Source organism: Dysidea avara, chromosome 13 (assembly GCF_963678975.1).
Source record: "Dysidea avara chromosome 13, odDysAvar1.4, whole genome shotgun sequence".
Classification (NCBI taxonomy): Eukaryota; Metazoa; Porifera; class Demospongiae; order Dictyoceratida; family Dysideidae; genus Dysidea; species Dysidea avara.
In genome coordinates, this window is record NC_089284.1 from 12016328 (window position 1) to 12039678 (window position 23351).

Below are 23351 nucleotides of genomic sequence, written 5' to 3' on the forward strand. Positions count from 1 at the left end.
TAATTTTGTATGTTGATCGATGCTTTTTAAGTAAATTATAAATTGTATTTGACTGTTGAAACAAATCACTATGACTATAGTGTGTGTCCTTGTGTGTGTTATACAAGTTAGTTACGTTATTCTGCTTTTACATCTGAGTAAATCTTTCTAACAAACACACTGGTACCTATGAATCCAATTGTCCCTAATATGCACACAAATGACAAAAAAAAAGAAAGTTATATGCATAGAAAGGAGAACAAAGTCACAAGGGCTTACCACATAGAATCGACAACCCAAAACTAAACAATGCCATGTAGCTGAAGTAGAAAGTGGTTTGGAAGAAACCATACATTCTACAAAATAAATAATAAAACAAATATTTTTGGTATACATAGGTAAAAATATGTGCATACTTAGTTTTGAAGAAGTAATAGTAAAATGAATACAGGTAGACATAAATTCCTATTGAGCCAGCTGAGCAAAGACTTGTCCATTGCCTACACAAAACACCGGCAGTTGTACAAAGGTAAACATCTTTCTGTGAGCGTACTCAACTCACCAGCGATAATCTTCAGCATTCAATAAAAAGTATGTACACACTATCGTTGCACAAATGGTCACTATTGAGAGGATTACAAACACCAGCAACATGAAACCAAACACATAATAGATCTTGTAAGCCCAGAATGACGTGAAGACAAAATAACTACAAAAATGGAAAGATACTTTTATAAATACACAATAGCACAATTTAAACTCACACTTCAATGAAGATGGACCCAAATGGCAGAACACCACCTAGAAGAATAATAATGATGGGCTCCATAAACCTGTAAAGGAGAGTAAAATGGTAGTGTAATGATATAGCTGTGTTTACAATGGTCACCATTTCTTTTCAGGGATCGGTCTGGGAACTGTGTTCACCCTGCAGGGCACATCAGCATTTCCTGACAAGTTCCGTCCCAGAATTGCACCAACCAGATTCAATGGTAACACAACAAATAAACAGATACAAGCCACAATAACCTATAGGGTGGAACAGCATTGACAATAGCCCCACAATGGCTAGTGCCTTACCATTGTAGTAAAAGGAATTGCTCGAGAAGCATGATAGTAGATAGCAACAAAATTAATAATGATGACAGTAGTAGATATTAATAGAGGGAACAGCAGCGACCCGACAATGGTCTGTTTGATCCATTCTTTACCTACACACACACATACATCACACCATAATAGCAGTTCACTGTAACATTGCTTGAGCCTAAATCTATTATTTACAAGCATGAATTGATAACTTTTGTTAGTGCTGTAAACAAAGGAACAACTAATGGGACTAGCACACGTAACTGCTGGTTTAAAACTATTGAGCACTTATTTCACACACAGAACACACCTCCTAGTCTTGAGTACAGTGCTCCTCCACAGTAACCATTGACTGGTGAAGTAGTGGCATAGAGGAATATGGCAGTGCTCAGCAGGGTACCACGCCTGTATATATGTGTGTAACAACTTTAACAAACAAGGTGTATGTTCTATTAGAGTATTTCGACTAATTCTGCAAGTGTGTGGACAATGCATGTACATGTAGTATATAAACCAATGGTAGTTTCTATATATAAACACTACTTACTGTTGGTAGTAGTCACCGATGATAGCCAGTAGGATACACACCATAGCAACAAATATCAGTTGACAGCCAGTGCCAATAATGGAGGAGAACACAATGGGATGTGCTGGTGCTCTGAAAACATCACCATGAACTTGTTTCCAACCATACTCATCTCCCAAATCACGCTCCTCAACAAAAATTTACATACATATCATCAACACACGTGATTAAGGGAACTGCATATAAGGGTTCTGTCCACAGTGAATAAAGATGGACAAATTGGCCAGTATTATTTGTGATCATCTCAGTAACTACCCACCTAGTTGAATTTTTATTTATTTTTATTTAATTTTTTTTTTGTCATAGCATTATGAACAGTGTTCGAAGGATGGGTTACCAAAGTTTCAGCCTACTACAGTAAGTGGTATTGGAACTATAGTGCTAAGAAATCGATTTATACAGCAACTTGTTTACATTTGCACTCATATATTTTGTTTAAATTGGTCTACAGAGTTGGGATCTGGCTTAAAATGATCACCATGAATTAGCAAATCCACCAAGGTATAGTTTTATTCACTTGCAAATACAAGTATGAAGGCGTTTAAATAAAGAAATGACGACAATTTTGTTTACCAAATTTCCATTAATAAATGCACATGACGCACAAGTCCTAAGGGCTACATGAACAAAACAAAGATATTCGAACTCTCCATAAGCATGTATAGGTTTAATGGATTTGAGACTTGCTATCCTGAGTAAAGGTAAAACTGGAATATTTCTTTCTTTGAAGCATGCATAATTTCATGGGATTTTTAAATTTCATTTTATTAAAAGTATTCTTGTGTGAACTACGTAATTCGCTGAGACGGTCATGCACCCCACTACATAAAAGTATTAAGATTCTGAAGTGCCATTTGCTTTATTTGTACCATAGTCAATGCCATTTAAAAATTTTAGGCAGGGTAGAATATAACCATGTAGTTGCCTTTGTATAGAAAGATCAAAGCAGTAAAGATACACATTAACCTATGTGATGTCAGGTGCCTGAAAAACAAAGTCAGCATTCTGATTAAAAATACTGGCAAAAACATAAAAAAATCATCCACCAAACATATTAGTGGCTTTTGGCAAACACACCACTCAGGTTTCAAAATTCACCTTAAGTTTCCTGACCTCACCAACCTGGGCTTCACTATCCATGTAAGCATGTGGCTAGTGTGTAAACAAGTACTGTACACAATTCAGTCAGTCAGACATGACACTAGTTACACACTACATGTGTGGTATGGATGACTCATGAGCTTGTACTTACTATGTCATCCAGTTCAGCTTCTTTAGTGTACCGAGCATAATCCTTCCTTAGAGTTCGCAGCAATATCATGGTCACCAGTCCAACGAGGAATATGACCATCATAAACGAATTGAATATGGAGAACCAGTGAATCTACCAGTGGAGAGTAACAAAAATGATTTACTGTAGAGTTTGTACTTAATTGCCAATACAGCTCAAACACACTGGGTATCGAATCAAATTACAGTGGTCCCTCCATTATCCAGCCATTGATTATCTGAACGTTCTGTTATCCAAATTATGGACGTGACTGTTCTATTAGAGTATTTTGCCAAAATTGTACGTTCTATTAGAGTATTTTAACTGAGCTCTGTATATAAATGTAATGGGCTTCGTTTATCTGAACTTTTCCATTATCCAAACACACCTAGGGGGCCCAATGAGTTCAGATAATGGAGGGACCACTGTAACACCTCTACTGGTGATAGAGAACTGTTAATTGGTCTGCATAAAATAAAGTGAAGCCTTTTTACTAAATCTACTCTTTTTTTACTCCGTGTGCTTTGCTGAATGTGCTCCAGATTTAGATACTCCCCTCTCACACACATCCTGTAGTTTCATGCCCAGCCAGGTCCATGCTAACAGTATAAACACCATCTGGTGACAATGACAGTGTTTCTTGGGCCTGGAAGTGTGATCCAGCCCATACCTAATATAGTAATAGGGATTCGTAACAGTGACATCACTACGAACAATCTTCGTTACGGGTTTGACTTGTCTTGGTCATGGGTTCAGTAGTAGACAGAAACAGCCTCAGTTCACAAAAAATATTACCTTTACACAAATATTCAATCATTGTGGAAATAGCTAATGCTGAAAAATTCTCGTAATGTCCTTAGAAAGTGCCACAAAAATAATTGGGAGCAACCATAGCAATGATGTTCAAGACAAACTGGCAGCATAACACTTATCCAATGTAATAGTGAAAAGGAAACTGAAAATACGGCCACTCAAAGTCTGTACCCATAATTGCCTGCACATCAAACTATTAGAATAACATCATCGTTGCAAATCCCTATTTATATATGTCCTGCCAAACTATTGCCTGGGTAATCAGAATCAAGGGGTGTATAATTGCACGAATGTATTGGAAATTGACAAGAAAGCAGACATTAAAAGAGCCATTTTTATTAGAAATTTTCACCTGGGTTGTTTGTTGTCTAGTGTTGTGCGATTAAATCAATTAATCGATTGTAGCAAATAAATTAATCAGAAGTAGTACTTTCTCCTTATAATCTAACATCAAGAATCCAAACGATTCAGCTTTCAATCAATTGATGTCACCCTAGAACCAACCATGCAGTATCATAACTGGTGCTAGTGAAGGTAGCTTTGTTTTACAAAATGGATGCATAAATAACAACAAACTGTTTAAACTATTCCTATAAAAAGCACAGAGCTCAGAACATACAGAATGCAATTAATCACATAATTGTGATTACTGTAGCCAAAATCACACAGTCCTATTGTTGTCAAGCGATTATACGTAAAACTGAAAAATTGTGACAGAATTTTCATCAGAAATGAAACGCTATCCTCTACTAACACCACATAAGAAATGATTGTCTCTAGTACAATGACTTATTATTCAGCTTACTTTATTCCTAGGCATTTTAGAATGATTGTTCATTGCTTTTAAATGATTAAATATGTAACTCCATGATTCTGTGGCAAGCCAATATTTTGACTGGATCATACCTACCAGCCCAAGAAAGTTGAGTATTGTCACCACATGGTGCTTGTACTATTAGTGCTGACCTGCCTTAGCACCAGACTACCTTCCCACACAAATGACTGATTCTTGACTCAGAAGCCCATTGTATGTATATAATTATTGAGTATTATATACAGTTCCATTTTTAAATTTTTACGCTCACTCTTCAGCTCACCAGCCTACTCTAATAAAACTTACATATGTTTGACAAGAACATTACGTAAACACATGTCTTATAGGTTAAGTGATAGCAGGTTGTAATTTTGCAAGTTATATGTGTATGGCAACAAGTCATCACAGTAATTGGAAAGAGAAAAGCTTAGTACACACATGAGTAAAGAGTATTTATGTAAAAAGGCGGTTGGCACACATTCTTGTATGCTGACCACGTTCACAATCAAATCAGATATTATATGCTTTACTATTCCTTTTGAGTCTAACCAGTAGCTACACACAAACACACATAACACATACAATGTGCAGTGTGTTCACAACACTCACTCTGTGTTGGAAGAAGTTTGGATCAAGATATTTGTCAAATCTTGACTGAAATGGAATAGATGATCCTCTCCATTGAACCTACAAATTACAAGAATTGAAATCTAAACAATAATAACATGCTGTCCTTCTGTCATGTATATGCAATGAGTATGTATATTTACAATCAGGAGCACACAAACACTACAAAGTGTAACTCTTAGTGTGATAGTAGTGTATGCAAGCATGAGTACTTGTATATGCATATGTGTTGTGTGTGTGTGTGTGCGTAGTGTGTGTGTGTGTGTGTGTGTGTGTGTGTGTGTGTGTGTGTTGTGTGTGTGTGTGTTGTGTGTGTGTTGTGTGTGTGTGTGTGTAGTGTGTGTGTGTGTAGTGTGTGTGTGTGTGTGTGTGGTGTGTGAGTGTGTGTGTGTGGTGTCTGCGTGTCGTGTATGTGCGTGTCGTGTGTTGTGTCGTGTGTGTGTGTGTAGTGTGTGTGTTGTATGTGTAGTGTGTGTGTGTGTGTGTGTGTGTAGTGTGTGTGTGTGTGTGTGTGTGTGTGTGTGTTGTGTGTGTAGTGTATGTGTGTGTGCGTGTGGTGTGTGTGTGTGTGTGTGTAGTGTGTGTGTAGTGTGTGCGGTGTGTGTGTGTGCGTGTCGTGTGTGTGTCGTGTCGTGTGTGTGTGTCGTGTCATGTGTGTGTGTCGTGTCGTGCGTGTGTGTCGTGTCATGTGTGTGTCGTGTCATGTGTGTGTTGTGTTGTGTGTGTGTCGTGTCATGTGTGTGTGCGTGCGTGCGTGCATGCGTGTGTGTGTACACGCTAGTAGTATATGTGTGCATGTGAGCTTTGTGTGTGTAATAATGTGTATGTTTTAGGATTTCGTTTGTCACAAAGTAAATAATGGTGACACAGTTAAATTACTACCTGATAGGAAAATGAAATGGTTGTTCCTGGAACTAGTTTGGTCTTTCCTTCACTAGTTAGGTTCACTTCAACAATCTGAAATGATACAGCAAAAAGCACATGTGACACACACACACACAAACACAACACACACCTGGTTGTCAGAATATCCAATGTCAAATTTCTTGTGAGTCCAAATAAAATAATTCTTATCCTCTCCAGTTTCTTCTATCTCACCAACTATACCTACACAATCCACAGCAAAAAATGGAAGTACTAACCAACACATGCACTCAAATGTTTACTTATACTACGTTTACACTTTGCGGAGTTGTGCAAACCAGTTTGTTTATTGGCACATGTTTAGACCACTGCAATGAAGCACGCTAGCCTAGAAAATGGAACTCTGCTAACAGGTGGTTAGGAAGAAAGACAATGGCGAAATAGCACGGTTATGCTCTAGGGATGGTTAATGGCTTATACTAGCTGTTAATATCCCTCATTACGAGGTGGTCGATACCCGTAAGTAATTGTGTGCCCTTCCTGCTTTGAAGTGTTGAATTGTTCTGTTCGGTATTGTGTTTCTTTTACCTATTTAAGCTTTATTTTGATGTAATATCTAGTGGACACATTGAATATAGAAAACCGAACCAAACCAAATCGTGCTAGTATGGCAGATTTATGAGGGCTAGCCCAGTTTGGTTCGGCTCAGTTCAGTGGGTGTTTATACTGCAGTGAAAACCGAGATGGGCCATGGCCTCCCCACTTTTATGGGACAATGTTTGCAAAGATCAAGATACTCTAATAGATGAGTCGTGCCGAACCGAGCCAGTACATGATATGAGGCAAGTGTAAACACAGTGTTATTAGTAAACCAAACACAGTATGGGAGTTAGTAAAACGCGGAATACGGAATAACGGAATTGCAGAATAACGAAATAAGCAAAACTTATCTTTTGCAGATTGTACAAATAGTTATATGCTCTATAGTAATTATACTTTATTTACCTTGCAACAGCTCTGCATGGCACACCACAGCGATGGATAGAACAGCAGCTGGCGAGCATTAAATGGGACGAGCACACAACCAATCACCCTAGAACAATCTACCTTCGCTAAACTTACTTACCTACACTCTTGATTCAAACCTGAAGAGTTTTGAAATCCATTTAAAGACACACAACCACTGGACTTCCCTACTGAACTCTAGTGTGACTCTAATAAATCCGGTCATATGTACATGAAGGGCAGCTGGTTTAACTTAAGAATAGAACTAGGTCTTGGCGTTTTGTAGCTATATCAACTAAGGAGTATAGACAAGTAAATTTAGCGAAGGTAGATCGTTCTAGGGTGATTGGTTGTGTGCTCGTCCCATTAATGCTCACCAAGCTGCTGTTTATCCATCGCCATGGTATGCCATGCAGAGCTGTTGCAAGGTGTAAATAAAGTATGATTGCTATAGAGCATGTAACTATTTGTACAATCTGCAAAAGATAAGTTTTGCTTATTTCGTTATTCCACAATTCCGTTATTCCGTATTCCGCGTTTTACTAACTCCCACACAGTATTAGTAAACCCTACAACTTCTGATGAAAGCAGTTAATCAACAGCTGCACATTCCAGATATGCTTCTAGGAATTTGAAAGCCATGTTGCTGCAACAGTTTAGCTAAAAGGTTTCACCACACAAGCCTAAGTAGTACTTTGATCACTCATGTACTTCCCAAAAGAATAAGTATAATATCCAACCAGTCTTTTCAATATTCAGTAATTAAACACTTGGTTTTAATAAGAGACACTACTTTATATTATGAACATTTGGTTCAAAGTATATGTTCTATTCTTGGAAGCACACACATGGCAAGTACATACATGGCAAGCACATACACTGCACACATACATACACACACAAACACAATACGCAAAACACAAATATGTAATGATATACATTCACAGATACAGAGGTACACACTTACCCCATATGGGCAAATCATCTGGACACATCAGGAACATAATAGACAAGAGGAATAAACCTTATTACATGATGTAGATCATACCAACTCACCAATGTACATTTGGTACCAGTAGTGATTCTTGATAGCATAAGTGAATGCATTGTACTGAGCTTCTGACATGTCTATTGAACAGTAGACTTTCTTCATTGATGGATCTGTGTGTGAACAATAAATTAGTAACCTGATTAACCCACACCAACACTTTAAAAATTGACAGGAATTAAATTTGGTGGGTGGAAATTTAACTAAAATCCTACATCTGCCAAACAGCTAGCCAGCTAACTAAAGTTAGTTTTAAGCTTCACTTCAAGTGACATCAGGAGTAATGTTTGCTTTGTAGGGTGCGTTGCTATGAGCAGCAGAATCGATGAACATACGGCTCTTTTGAAGTAATTGAAGAAGATACCATCTAAATTCCAGGCTAATAAACAATTGACTGCTTACGATCAGCAAGCTTGCAAAATTCGAGGAAATACTAATTATCCTACGCAGTTTATTCTGATGAAGATCGAGCAGCCAGACATTTCTCTGAAACTTTCAGATTTTTTGTGAGATAACTACAGTACATTTGTACTTGTGGTAACCTCAGCCTTCTACAGTGTACAATACTCAAATCATCAGTCAAGCTGCTATGATTATCGCTTGCACATGACTCCGGCCATAACTAAAATTATCAGTATAAAGCACCTGTCTTGAATGTGGTGAGTGCCACGTAATCATACAGTAGATGTTAGAGCCAAAGCTCTAACATCTAAGATGTAATTAGCACAGGCCCCTGTGAGCAAGAGGGGAACCGTCAATATTAAATCTGTGAAACAGATATATGTTTTTTTCAATTCATCAAAAGTCAAGTTTAGCTTTCAAGTTCTTACCATTCCATACACAGCCCCTTAGCATTACGTACAATAAAAAACTGTTGCTTGGTTTATTTTGAGATGGAAAACCTAACACATTAATTTACATATGTAGAATATTTTGTATACTGCCTATCACGGTTATTGCACACTTTTTATCACGATATGATAAATTATCATGATTTATAAATCAGCATGAAGGTAATCAAGTGAGATTTTAGCACTTGTATATGTATATGAAAAGTAGCAATACAACAGGACTTAATACCACGTAACTCACTAGAGGTCTCTATTGAAGAAAATAAATTTTACTGTACTGTCTTAAATATCACTTTCCAGTAAATTTTGTGAAAAGGTGCTGCATCATTATGTATCAACAATTATATCATAATCATGCATGACATAGAAATTTATCGCGATACACGATATATCAATATATTACACATCACTACATCTATGTATAACACAAAACACGGTATACAGGTAAGAAAACAACTTCAGATTACAGTCCATAGGTGTACACCCTACATGTACCTTTAAATGAGATATCTAATCCACTGAACTCCAGTTCAACACCTTGTAAAGCTTCCCCAATAGTTTCATGATAGTGTCCTATCACCTCCTTAGGGCCTATAATGGTATGTAGTACACTTCATGTTATTAATATGCACTTTATCACAATACACTATACATAGTACAAACGTAAGAGACATTTTACCGTATTGCCTCGAAAATAGACGGGCATTTATTTCTATCAAACAACTGTTCACAGGGTTTCCACAAAACAAGACCGATGACTATACGAGACCAGAATTTATATACAACACCAGCAACCATGCATTCCTTCAAACAACTCATTCCTCAGTGCTGTATAGATGTTTTCCCCTCGGCATATTTCACATTTAAAGAAGTCTACGAAACATTTTTCACTTTGTCGCTTATAACACTGCATGAGAAATATATGACTACACTATACAGATGTTAATTTGAGCTCTGGTGTTTGTTTCTGATGTAATGTTCTATACCCCCAGCAACTAAATGGGACCAGGTGTTCACTGTATATGGGACTAGCAGTAGTTTGAGGCGATACGGTATACATAGATGCACCCCCTACAAATTATCTCTAAATTATATAGACGACTACTCTATTATGTACATCATGTATCAGTTTTGTTTATTTGGACCACACCTCAGAGTCAGTTTAGCTACTATACAGAATATTATACAATTACTGAGGCCTTGAATTACACACAATTGTTAAATTCTTACCTTTACAGAATGGAAGAGAGAAGTAGCTGTATGTTTCTTGTCTGTTGTGGTATGGTCCAACTGTGTTCATCCATAGCACCACCTCCTCTCCGTCTTCATACTATACAAAGAAAGGCAATACCTGACATTGTGTGAGATAAAATAGGAGTACAACAATGTGAAGAGTACAGGAATAAAGTTAGCTAGAGCGTTTATGCTAACATAGGGTGACTATCTCTCAGGTGAGGATAATCACAGACCTACACACATGAGATGACAACTGAGATGACAAGTTGACAAGTTCATACTGGCAATTTGGGTATCCATGTTACACATGTGACACCTCTGGGTAAGTCAAGTGGGCATGTTAAGATCTCAACAAAATGTGAACATTACTTCACTATATGGAGCACTTTAAGACATTACAAAAACATTGCAAGAAAAGTCACAATGTGTTTTGTAGCCTCATTTATACAGCATAGTTCTTAATCACTACTATTTGCAATATTATCATTCACTGGAGAGTAAGAAAAGTTGATGGTTTGTCTCACTGTGCTCCTCTTCATTGTTTCCCTTACTGTCAGTAAGGCAGCACCACTTCACTGTACTGATCAACAGCTACCAGCTAGCGGTGACGAATTATGGCCTGACCTCCAACAAGTTGCTACCATAGACTACTGCTTGGTTGATGAGTGTACCATCATGATCGATACTGGAGAGAAACTGGACATTGCCTACACTACTGATAGTCTCCTTGTTACTGCCCCGACAGATGGCCGCACTTCTGCAGTGATTGCAAAGCAAGAAAGCGAGCTGCCTTGTGTTGAGCAACACAGCACCTTTTTCCGTCTCCAACTACAATACGCGGAGCTGGTAATGTTTTTGTTGGTGGCCATCTTAAGCGGGTACATAATTGCCATACATGTAGCATTCAAAGAGTTGCGCAGTTTATTTGGGAAGCTACTAATGCTGTACAATGTCGGTATATTGTGGTCATGTGTTAGTATACTTCTAGTAATGCTCCAAGTAATCCACTCACTGCCATTCTGTTATACCAGAATCATCAGTTTTAGCTTAGCAATAGTCTATACTGAAGCGATTAGTACATGCCTTCTCAGTCACATTGTCAGCACCATGCGCCGCAGTTACAAGTTGCGATCACAAATGTCGAACGAGACTTCGAAGCGTCACTTCAGATCATACATGATTTACACGATTGGAATGATTCTGCTTGTCTTGCTCCTTATGATTTGTTATGACATGGCGACAGGCAATTACAAAGATACACTCCTACCAAACGGTCAGTGTGGGCAAGTTGAAGTAAAGAGCTATGGCGCTTTGGCAGCAGTGTTCACTGCCAATGGCATTAACAAGATTGCTCAACTGGTGCTGTTTGTCACTTACCTTTACTACTCATACAAGCTTTACAAGGATGTCAGTGATGCCGGGATCTCCAATGATCACCTATCTCTAATGCACAAGATTGCTACTGCAATGGGTATGTTGATTGGCTTGCACTACTTCTTGGCTGTATCTCCAGCTATTTTCAGCCTTGACATAACACTGGTTGGTCCATTTATAATAGGAGCTTTCCTTATACAGCAATGCACTATCATAGCCATTCTGCTGTGCACAAAGAAGGTGTATAATTTGTGCAGGGATTGTCTCAAGACTGACTAGTGATTTGAAACATTTGACATGTACAGTTGCACGTAGGCTGTGCAGATTATCATACGTACTCCACTTCAATATACTGAACAGTGAACACATACATATCATGTATTGTAAAGACTACTTACACAGTATACATAAAAGACTACCACATGTGCATCAGTCATAGTAGAATTTCCCTTACCATACGGTGCCATAATGGTGGCATGGCAATTATTGTGCATTATATCACAAGATATGTCAGTGTTGAAATAGATGTGCCCATAGAAGGGCCCACTTTTGGGATACATAATTGGATCCTTATCAGAGTAATGGGATTTTATTGGGTAACTGTACAGGATTTGCCTTTTGGTGACACCCTGTATTTTTGACAAATCAGATGAAAACCACAAACATCAGTAGGTTATGTGGCATGGTGGACACCCAGTGCATTTGCACAAGTGCAAGAGATAAATCAGTATACAAACCATCGAGAAATTACCACAGGGCTATATGCGTGATACTGAATAAACCTAAACCTAGCTGTACATAGTTTAGTTTGACAACATTATTTTATGACTATCAAATAATAGCACGGAATAGTTGTACAAGTACATGATAACTGATTAAAGTTAGCAATACTTGTTACAATGGTCTTTTCGGTACTGCTAGGAGTTAGCTAACTCAAAAGTACACCATCTAGCTTCTATTGACCTACAGTAGTACCGTATAACAAGCAAAACTAATATCAAGAGTTCATAATATTATGAATCTTGCTAATATTTGGCGATTTGCCATAAAATTGCAATTGGCAAATATTTAACTTGGTAAAAAGTTCTCACTGAAATATTGGCGGTGCACGCAAGTGGTGTAAGCTGACAGAAGAACAAAGCATGCATGCTGTACTGTATATGTAAAAATTTTCAAGGTGGAAAATTTTGGTAGATTTTGTAGTTCACCTTTCACCTACAAAAGATTTCCTCCAAATCCAGCTAGCTGTTATGCAAATAAGGTAGCTAACTGAATGCTTAACTATGAAAATTTCCCTCCGAATCTTGCAATAGTCGCTAATCAATACGCAACATATCTTTAAAGCCCTAGAAACTACAGAATTGTATTTACAACCTTGTAAATTTTATTTGAACTGATTTTGTAAATCATTGCTAGGTTGCAGCACCGTTTCCTCTGAATTGATAAATTCCCTTCAAGAATAGAGGATATACGCGTATTGTTATCTGCACAAAAAATTATCATGTAATAAGATTAGTGGCGTGCTCGAGAATTTTAGACAGAGAACGAATCCCATACAAAAGCACGGGTAGTAAATGCAGCTCGGACTATAACTCGCCACCCAAACTACGGATGGGGCTCCTCCTTCCAGTAACTCTGTTATACACGTAAAGAAGTCTATCCATCTGAAGAAACTCTCATAACTGGTCTACTTTCTGCGATTCGCACTTTCCATGCATACCAACGATACATTCGTTTACCATTGTGACGTAAGAAACATCACATTTTTATTAGAATGTTTTCAGTCATAAAGTAAGCACATATCCTCTATTGATTAAATTCTCTACCTGCTGAACATTTCTTTATTTCCATAAAAAGATTCTGAGTGTGTGAACATTAAGGTTATGCATTGCATGCAATAAGTTATCTGAAGATGTATCGATGGGATCAAGAGTATTCACTGACTCTGTGCCAGCTGCAACAAGCTGGCTTAAGGATTCAACAAATCCTCTGGTAGTTTGGTAAATGAGGTTGTTAAATCTACTATTCACAAGGCACCATGGGACAGTTCATTAAGTTCTCATTGACACAACAAGCAACCATCTTCCACGTATCATGATCGTATAGATAATCACACCTGTAGAAATGAGTACATGCAATCTACAGTACATTATTTTCAACAAAGTCTATGTATATTTGGATTGGATTTTGGAAAAACTATCAAAATCGTACATTAGAAGTTTCAAAAAGATAAACAGTTTCAAGTCAGTGTAGCCTGCCAAGGATAGTAAGCAAGCGTATGAAATTAACACAAGAGATGCATCAATCTATTACCTTCAGACCACTTCCGGTACTTGTAGCTGCTTGTAGAGATAAGATAGGAAATCTGAGCAGTTGGACAAGCAAAGTAGTATCACGAGTGCTCACAAACGGGTGGAGGGTGGCGGGGTGGGCAAAAGATAGACTTCAAAATGGAAGTAAACGACGGCTGAAGTCCAGACGCGAGACTACAGGGCAGTGCTGGCTTCCTAGTGGCTGATGGCCAGCAAAATCAACACAGAGAAGGTCTGGCCAACCATATCAGGCCATCCACCAGTACACCACTGATTCTTGCCAAGCCAGATCCTTCACAAGGCCAGAAACCATCCTTCGAACTCGTCACTGCACATGTGCCTATGACTAAAATCCACTATGTATCACTATCACAGAAATTAAATTTTTCCCGGAATTTAGTTGTCAATCAGATAACCATAAAAAAGGCAACATAAAAGTGTTATAGCAGGGGTCACAAAAGCTTACAACCAGAAACCATTTTCATATATCCATCATGATGACTTAGTGGTCCTGGTTGTATGATAGTTTTTGCATTAGGTGGAAATGTGCATTTTGAGGGGCTGATTGGGAAAAAAATGCATTATAGTATCACCTTTCCCTGTCCCACGGAACCCCACCAAGACATGGAACATATGGTCTACTCTTAATAAGGCACTATACAACCTCACATATGCGTACAGATAGGGGGTGTTTACAACAATCATACATAGCAACAATACGTACAGTTACAACTCTGTTACACCAATTACAAAACAATTGGACATGTTTCATGCAGGTACACCTCAGAACTATTTGGCCACACCAACACAACATACACTTGAATATACCTGGTTGATGAGTATACCATCATGATGATCAACATTGGAGAGAAACTGGACATTGCCTACACTACTGATAACTTCCTTGTTACTGTCCCAACAGATGGCCACACTTCTGCAGCAGAGAAGGGTGGATGCAGTTTAAGCACTGTTAAAATGAATAATGCAAAACCAATCAGTTTCTGGATGAACTAAAATGTGTGGACGATGTAACAAATTGTGGCATCATTGTCTGGTTTAGAATATAAATACCTTGCTAGCGCTAGTATTGCTATGCGCAAAATATTGTTCCATCAGTTTTGCCTAGAAAACTAAGCGCTTTTACAAAACAAAATACATAATTTTAATCCTTACACGAAGCACAACCAAAATATCTAGCGATCACCACTAGTCGCTAGTTTTATATTGGGACTATTGAGGTTCACGTGATTAAACTATGCAATTAAGGTAATAATTTCAAGTAGCGCCTGAAGCGCTTCCACCCTCCTCTGCTTCTGCAGTGATTGCAGCAAGAAAGCAAGCTCCCTTGTGTTAAACTACACGTACACAGTACCCTTTTTGATCTCCAACTACCCTGGTAATGTTTTCATTGAAGTGGGTACATACTGTTATTGCCATACACGTAGCATTGAAAGAGTTGCACAATTTATTGGGGAAGTTATTAATGCTGTACAATTTTGCTTCTGTATGTGCATACATCACTTTTATCAGCACACTTCTAGTAAACCCCACTCACTGCCATTTAGTTATACCTTAACCTGAACGAACAGTTTTAACTTATCAACAGCCTTTTGTGAAATGCCTTCTCAGTACATTGCCACCACCATGTGCCATAGTTACTAGCTGCAATTAAAAATGTTTACAAAGACTTCAAAGTGTACATGTCAGTTCACTTGTCAGTATGATATCAAGTTGCCAAAAATTCACGTTTGTGTTAGTCATCCTTGCAACTTAAAAGATGAAGATATAAGCGTAACATGCTTTTATGCAGTTTGCTATGTTGTGGCCAATAATGGCTTGAAAAGCTACCAATCTTAATGAAATGAAATAATGGAAATGGAGTACCGCCTATATGTCTAATTAGAGGATGGGAATAGAGAATTTATTTGGAGTAGCCATATAACAAGTGTTATCCTTTACAACAGTAGGCTTCTTATCCCAACCCTGTCAAGGCTAGACATCTTCTTTATAGCTTTTAGATCACCAGGAAACAATCCAATTAATAATAGTGTAGCACCGATATGAGATTTTGCCGATATTCCGATAACCGATATCAGATAATATTTTCAAGCCGATAAACGTAGCCGATCCAATATATCACAGCATGTCTATTTTGTGGCAATTTTTACTAGAAATTTGAATGTGAAGGACCAATTAGATTGTTTATAGCAGCAGTATTGCTACGACAACAGCTGACAGTACAATGAAGCAGTAATAACAACATTGTAGTGCAGGAAAATGCAGCTCAATACATTTGTAAACATTGTTTGGTGCACATGAGCTAGTATTTCTAAGTGCATACATAGCTATATCTGTATCTGCTGCTTTTTTCATCATGGTGCCGATCCAATACCCGATATACAAAAAACACAGCCAATATATGATATTTCCGACACACACTAATTAATAATAATGCAAACGTCACTTGATGACAGGGTTATGTAGTGCTTGATGACAGGGTTATGTAGTGCTTGATGACAGGGTTATGAAGTGCTTGATGACAGGATTATGTAGTGCTTGATGACAGGGTTATGTAGTGCTTGATGACAGGGTTATGTAGTGCTTGATGACAGGGTTATGTAGTGCTTGATGACAGGGTTATGTAGTGCTTGATGACAGGATTATGTAGTGCTTGATGACAGGGTTATGTAGTGCTTGATGACAGGGTTATGTAGTGCTTGATGGCAGGGTTATGTAGTGCTTGATGACAGGGTTATGTAGTGCTTGATGACAGGGTTATGTAGTGCTTGATGACAGGGTTATGTAGTGCTTGATGACAGGATTGTGTAGTGCTTGATGACAGGGTTATGTAGTGCTTGATGACAGGATTATGTAGTCTTGATGACAGGATTGTGTAGTGCTTGATGACAGGGTTATGTAGTGCCAATCAATGCTCACTGAAAACTGGTAAAAGTCTGAACAGGATTTCTAATGTCACTGTACTAAGACCCTATGAATCTAGCTAGTCAACGCAACACACACCTGGTTGGTTTTCAACACTACAGTAGGAAGCACACCATGAAGCACAAGTAGAGAACAAATGGCTTCTTTCCTTGTCATTTACGTCATCTTTAACATAGCACATTGCATGTACACCTGTACATGTTAAAATGATTCAGGTATGTAAGCAAAATACCTTCTATATGTATAACCAACAAAAATTTTGTATCAGAAAGACGGTGTGGTTATACTGACTCTGCTGCACTCTTACTACTAAATTACAAGTTTCATAAACTTTGTGTTGGTACATTTATTACTTTGTTCGCCCAACAATTTAAGGAGTAACAATGTTGAAATAATTTGATATATTCACCATGTACAAATCTCCTCAAACTTATGGTAACCACTACACACAGAAATACATACCTCCATACAGGAAGCCATACAACCACCATGCAACAGCACTATTTCTGGAACCAGTCCACTGTCAAGCCATTAAAATGGTTCAGTGATATGATATCTGCTGTTCAAATATTTTCCCAAAGCCCATGCAGTGAGGATGTAGTTTGTGGTGGGAACAGATCTAATAGGACAGCCTCACTGTAGTGCGCAAGTGTACGGGAGTTGCTGACTACCAACGATTAAACCAGACCAGAAAGTATGAAGACTTTGGTGAAGTTAATTTATTAGTAGTCTAAAGAGAGACGTACAAGGATACTGATAGTGGCCAACCGTGAATGCAGTGTGGTATTCACGTAATTTACACTCAGTTGGACACCTGGTAGAGCAGACGTCACAGTTTCTTAACAGAACGATGTTCCACTTTGTAGATAACAATTGATACTGTTGTAATTCTTACAGTGTGAAGTACGTTAAACATAAACAGAAGACATTCACGTGACGATGACTTCTCACATGATATATCCATACACGTGAGACATGCATCACTATAGAGGAGTATAGTAGTCATTAGCAGGATAGGAGATATAGCTATGCAGTGTAGGTGTAGGGTTATTAGCTAGTGATAACACACTTCACAACACCTGAAAATCGTTCCTACGCCCTTGGGTCTCTGCATCTACACACTGCAAGCACAAACCAAAATTAAAATTTTTTGTCAATTACAGAACAATTACAATTGTCTCATGCATATGTTTTAGCTCAAAACTGTTTCACTACACCAACACAACATACACGTGGAACATTTAACACCATAGTTGATGTACACAAACACAAAAGTACTGCTGTATGGTGTAGATTACACACAATATTACTACACAACTTACAGTATGGCTATGTTCATCCGCTGTCGCGGTGAGGCAATAAGACAAACTTAGCAGAATGACTAGGATACACTTCTTAGACACACTCTCCTGTGCGTTTCGTAAAATCATCTGATAAAAATGTACAACAAAAATAATATACTTGTATCCTAATGTTTTAAGGTGACGATAAACTACCGGAAAAATCTGCACAACGCAGAATGCTGTATAGCCTATGACTGAGCTATATACACTCACTTTTATAGGTTAAAACGTTGGTAGTTGATAACTACGCTCTTGACAGCGTGCAGCGGTATTTGACGGACACGGGAATGGTGTACGGACTATTCTAAATAATGCAATCCGTGCATGCCGCGAAACAATGCTAGCCAAGGCTAAGCCAGGGACCGCAAGGGACGACTGATATATCGTATAGCAAGTGGAGTTAATGGACGAGAAGGAAGTAAGTGTAATAATACCGCTGTATGCTGACATTTGTACCGTGTTTCATGGTGATGCAATTTCAAGTGTTGTATAAATCAATGTTCGTTTACTATTGGTTTGAGCAAGTTAGGACTTTCAATGTTGCTTATACCTATTACCATCAAATATGTCGTTTTAGTTTAACCAGTGCGTATGTGGTGTGTCTAAATTTGGTGATTGGGATTTTGTGTTACAGTTGGAACTTGAATTTACCTGTCAAATGTGTCGATGTGTAAAATTTCTTATCACTAAATTAAGGAACATATGGTTAGCAACCTGACTAGTGACCCGATTATACATCCACTGCTTGGTTGAAAATTGTTGACAGTAAAGCAAGCAGCTTATAGAGACTACACTGGATGCAAGTTCATTTGTAATGCTTGCCAGATTGATCACTGGATTGCTGGCTTGAATGCCTTATGTATCTCCTAACAGTGATGGCCTTGTAGTGTACTGACATGTACTGATTTGGTGTGATCATGTGCAATAGTACAAGATGTGATCGTACCTTCGTGTATTAGAATGTCTAGCACTTTGTGATCATAGATTATATGAATAATTTTTGTGGTGTGTGCATGTACATACAGGAGGCATGCACGCATGTGTGTGAGACTCTGTGTACGCACATACATGATGTTCAAACATGTGTCCTTCACAGATATCTCCACTTCAGTCCTCCTCCCTTAAAGCTATCTGGAATTCTGGCAATGGAGAAGACGAATCTGCTGCTGATCATGTATGTATTGACAATTTGGTTTTATGGCATATATTTTCATAATGTGTATACGCCCAAACAGTTAACTTTTGTGTCTAGTCCTGTCTCGAGTCTTTGGAGTTCTGTAGTCAATGGCTAGCTTTATATAATGACAACCAAATTTACATGTACATACAGTATGTATGCAATCATGTATGTACTACTTAGCTGTTTGGCTTTTTAATACATCGTTATAGATAACATACATAGATTTTAGGGTTGAAAACACCGTCTCATGTATATATGTTTAGGAATTTCAATGCAATTTTCTATATCCATCGAACGCATTCTGTTAACTGGTCAATTTTGCAGATCAGAAAAAACTTCTAATCAATTAATTAAACTCCAAGCTGACTGTATAAGTAATTTGTTTAGTTGGTACATGTTATTCGCATCATGTGGTAGTAGTCTAGTACTTTCTCTCAGTTTATATATTAAACTCTCTGGTGGACCACTAGAGATATAAAGAAAAATTGGTCAAGCTTCCTAAGTACAGGTGCCCTGTAATAACATGTAATCCATGCAGTTTCCTGCTGAAATGGTTTTTCAAATGAATGATGAAATTTATAAGCCGTTACTGAGAGTGCCATATCATGAAATCATCAGTAAAGTTGATGATTAAGGTACACTTCTGCAGCACTTGTACTGAATCAGTGTTATATGATATCATAAAGCAGTAGTGGAAACTAACACCTGCCATAGCTTTCTGTAGCTACGTACAATAGATAAATTTTTGTCCAGTGTTAAGGTAACCATGGTGAAGCCACTTGCTTATCTTTGTCTCATTACTACACAGATGCTAAAGCATGTTGGGGCGAACCTGAGCTATCTGATATGTTGAATTTTTGTATACTTTTCTGTAGCCATACTCAGCTAATCATGAGAAAAGCAGTACATGCATGCAGGACACGGCACATCTAGGCTACGCGAGACTATTACTATAGGGCCATAAACAATTATACTTCAAATGGTTTATAGACCTTGTTTCTCATTCAGCAGTTTCCATCTGTCTTCTTAATCTATCGCATTCCCTTCTCCTCCTTAGTCTCTCTTCTGTACCCTCATCATTGCTGGCCCTTGGTCTCTTCATCGCTTTTTTTTTTTTTTTTTTTTTAAAGAAAGAAGAACCGGCCCAAGTTGGCACTCCCATCCACCACACTCTACTCTACGCTAAGATGTTCTATAAAATTGGTTTAGCCTATTCCTACACCTACAGAGCTACTGAAACAGGACCTACAGAACATAGAATAGAAAAGAAAAAAAAAGGAAATGGGGCTTAAACGGCCCCAAGACGCCCCTCCCCCAGTGCAAGGTCAACTGATGCTGGAACATGACCCTTAAAGGGATGACCAGAGGAGGAGCGAGAACCCCTTGTGCACATGATGGCAGAGTGCAATAAAGAGAAGCCAAGACGGCAGCGATGCCAGCTCATCACCCTACAGTAGGGTGATTTCCACTTACAAGATAGGAGGAAGGCCAGGCGCTTGTAAGCCACAGTGGTGGAGGCACCCATGCCTCCAGAAGTTGAAAAAACAAGAGGACTAAAATTACCATGTTCCACCTCTCGCACTCTCTCCTCATACTGACGACGCTTCGAAGTTTCATGCTGGCGATAGGGATTACAACGGTTTGAAGGGGCATAAGGGTTAAATATTCTAACATCAAAAAAGTAGGTTCAAACCGAGAACCCGAGAATCCAGAAGCCTTGATGTCCAAGCGAGCACCGACATCTTGGTTAGCTGTACATAGGGAGAGAGATTCACCACTCAAGGGCTGAAAGGGAGGTGCAGTAGATACATCATGACAAACCTCTGACATTAATTCTGCAGTCAAATCCCAGATGTCATTGTGGCGGATGGTAGGGAAGGCTCCGTTCGGACAGCTGAGAGCATGTTCAATGTTGTTGGATCTGCCACAGGCACAGCTGACAGGAAGATTCTTAGGAGACCAACCATAACTGAGAGCTAATGCATCACAAAAGCCACCTTTGTGGAGAGCAAATCCATGACATTCCAAAGGCAAAGTGGAAAGCCAGGAGGATGCACCCTTCTCACCAGCAAGTTTCAGGGACAGTTGGAGATTGTTGGGCAAAGTCGAGAAAAACTCTGAAAATCTTTGAGAGAGATTCTGACGTTTGATGGATAGAGCTTCTTGTTTAAGAGCACGCTGTTGTTGTAGGATGGAGGAATCAAAGCAAGAAAGCTGATTCAGGATGGCAGATGCTAGGGGGGATGTAACAGATGTGGAAAACTGATAGTTGTCTTGGGAAGATTTACAAGGGTCAAATACACCAAGGCCCCCTTGACGTATTGGCAAAGCAAACATAGCCCGTTCAGAGTCATTAGGGGCATGGAGACATAACTTCGGCAGCAAGTGCAGACGAATAGCCTCCTCAAGGGGAGCGAGTTGAGAGGACAAATCACACACAGTCCTAGTTAAAAAGGTCCAACGAGATGACAGGCTGTGAATCATAGCGGAATATGCAGCATATGGCTGACTGGAGGCAAAATTGGAAAGCTGAATAACGTCATTCCGCCATTGACATACCCTTTCCTGAAGAAAGATGGATTTAAATTCAGGGGAACCAAGAGGAGCTCCCAAGTAGGGACGACCTTCAGTTGTAATGCGCAGGGAAGTACCAGCAAATAAAGTGCAGGCAGTGTCATAGTAATCTTCTTTAACGACCAACCAGTACTTGGAAGCATTCACGTAATACCCATAACCAGGACCCAAACCAGAAAACTGTTTCCACCAGACCAGCAGGTCAGCAAGAGACCCGGCAGCAGCAGCATCATCTGCAAACCATACTTGGGTGGCCAAGCCATCCAACTTTTGTATAAGAGGAACAGTAGAGAGCGCATACATGGCCATAGCCAAGGGATCACCCTGAGTGGCCCCCTCTTCAGAGAGTAGACATTCACCATCAATAAATAAAGAGGATGCTTCCCTATACACATTGGTAAGAGTAACAGCAAGTGGAGGGCAGATAAAGTGTAAATTGTGTAAAGAAACATGCCGATTTAAGGAATTAAAAGCGTTGGAGGCATCGGCCAAAAGCACAGCCTGGGTGTTAGAAGAATGGAAAAGGCTTTGCATAGCATGGACTGCAGCTTCACAGCCAGCCTCTTGACCAGCACAAAGTTGGAGGTTGCCTGCAGCCTCCAAAATGTCAGTCTTCACCATAAAAAGAATAGCTTTGGATATAATCCGACGACTCGTCTCACCTATACCGATGGGACAAACGCCTGGATTCTTGTCGAGGGCAATAAGGCGGCAAGCCAAGAGGGGTGAAAGGCCATGAGGGTTTATGTAAGTGGATGCCATCCGTCTAGCAACAGAGGCAAGGGAATCACACAAATCAGCAGATGCAGACTGGAAGGAAGTACACATACGCCGCCAACCAGCAGCATCAATACCAGAGGGACCAGCAGCCCCATCAGTTTTGAGGCAGGAATTGCGAATGACTACTCCATCAAGACCCTCAAAGATCACTTCTTGACAGGTCTCTGATAATGGAAGCTTAGGGTCAATCAGAGCATCATAATTAATAGGAGACGAACTGGGATGTTTCTTCTTCAATTCATCTAAAACAGTACTGTCTCCCACTTTAGCACTAAGGGGAAGGAAATTTCCCCTTGAATTAGATGAAAGTAACCGAAGAGCAGCCTCAACCTTTCCTTGGAACATTAATCGAGCAAATATGCGAGCAGTGTCAGTAGAAGAACAAGCCTTAGAGGGCTGCAGACGCCGTTGGATGGTACGTCCTTCTTGCAATAGCTGCAACAAATCACCATCATTCCACAGTTGTAAACGACGTTCCAAACATTGTTTGTTGTTGTGATTTGAAGACCTACGGTGTGGTCTTTGAAGTAGTAAAGGTGGAAGTACCATAGCGGCCTTGAAAGCCACTGTTTCTAATGAGGTACATTGACCATAGGCTTTAAATAGAGTTGACAATTCTTTAACAAAACTGAATCCAGCACTACAGGAGGGAACTGAAAATAA

General features: G+C 39.1%; 2 protein-coding genes across 5 annotated transcripts in view; one reads left to right on the forward strand and one right to left on the reverse strand.

The window, feature by feature from the left end:
• Positions 1-18469, reverse strand: LOC136242143 (transmembrane 9 superfamily member 3-like). Of its 4 annotated transcripts, none has more exons than XM_066033552.1 (20): positions 18368-18469; positions 18134-18241; positions 10177-10276; positions 9442-9537; positions 8104-8208; positions 8015-8032; positions 6194-6285; positions 6061-6135; positions 5161-5238; positions 2907-3038; positions 2753-2806; positions 1616-1779; positions 1379-1473; positions 1060-1190; positions 869-1008; positions 744-812; positions 542-688; positions 396-479; positions 259-335; positions 1-184 (listed from the first exon to the last, which is right to left on the reverse strand). In XM_066033552.1, the coding sequence occupies exons 2-20, from the start codon at positions 18239-18241 to the stop codon at positions 117-119; spliced, it is 1833 nt and encodes a 610-aa protein (XP_065889624.1). In that variant the 5' UTR covers positions 18368-18469; the 3' UTR covers positions 1-116. The 4 variants fall into 4 exon arrangements, with proteins under 4 accessions (XP_065889624.1, XP_065889623.1, XP_065889626.1 ...); XM_066033551.1 differs by having other exon boundaries at positions 1616-1782; XM_066033554.1 differs by lacking the exon at positions 2753-2806.
• The window catches only part of LOC136242144 (protein PAT1 homolog 1-like), a 17001-nt gene continuing 12063 nt past the window's right edge, over positions 18414-23351 (forward strand). The window contains exons 1-2 of the mRNA XM_066033555.1: positions 18414-18572; positions 19251-19328. Coding sequence (XP_065889627.1) covers positions 18558-18572; positions 19251-19328 — 93 coding nt within the window. The 5' untranslated portion in view covers positions 18414-18557. The remainder of the gene's footprint in view (positions 18573-19250; positions 19329-23351) is intronic.

Coding starts and splice junctions, on each gene's coding strand:
- LOC136242143 (XM_066033551.1), bottom strand. CDS start 18,241: ATGATTTTACGAAACGCACAGGAGAGTGTGTCTAAGAAGTGTATCCTA. Junction 6,136..6,193: donor TTGGATATTCTGACAACCAG/GTGTGTGTTGTG, acceptor GTATCATTTCAG/ATTGTTGAAGTGAACCTAAC. Junction 2,807..2,906: donor AAGCTGAACTGGATGACATA/GTAAGTACAAGC, acceptor TTTACACACTAG/CCACATGCTTACATGGATAG.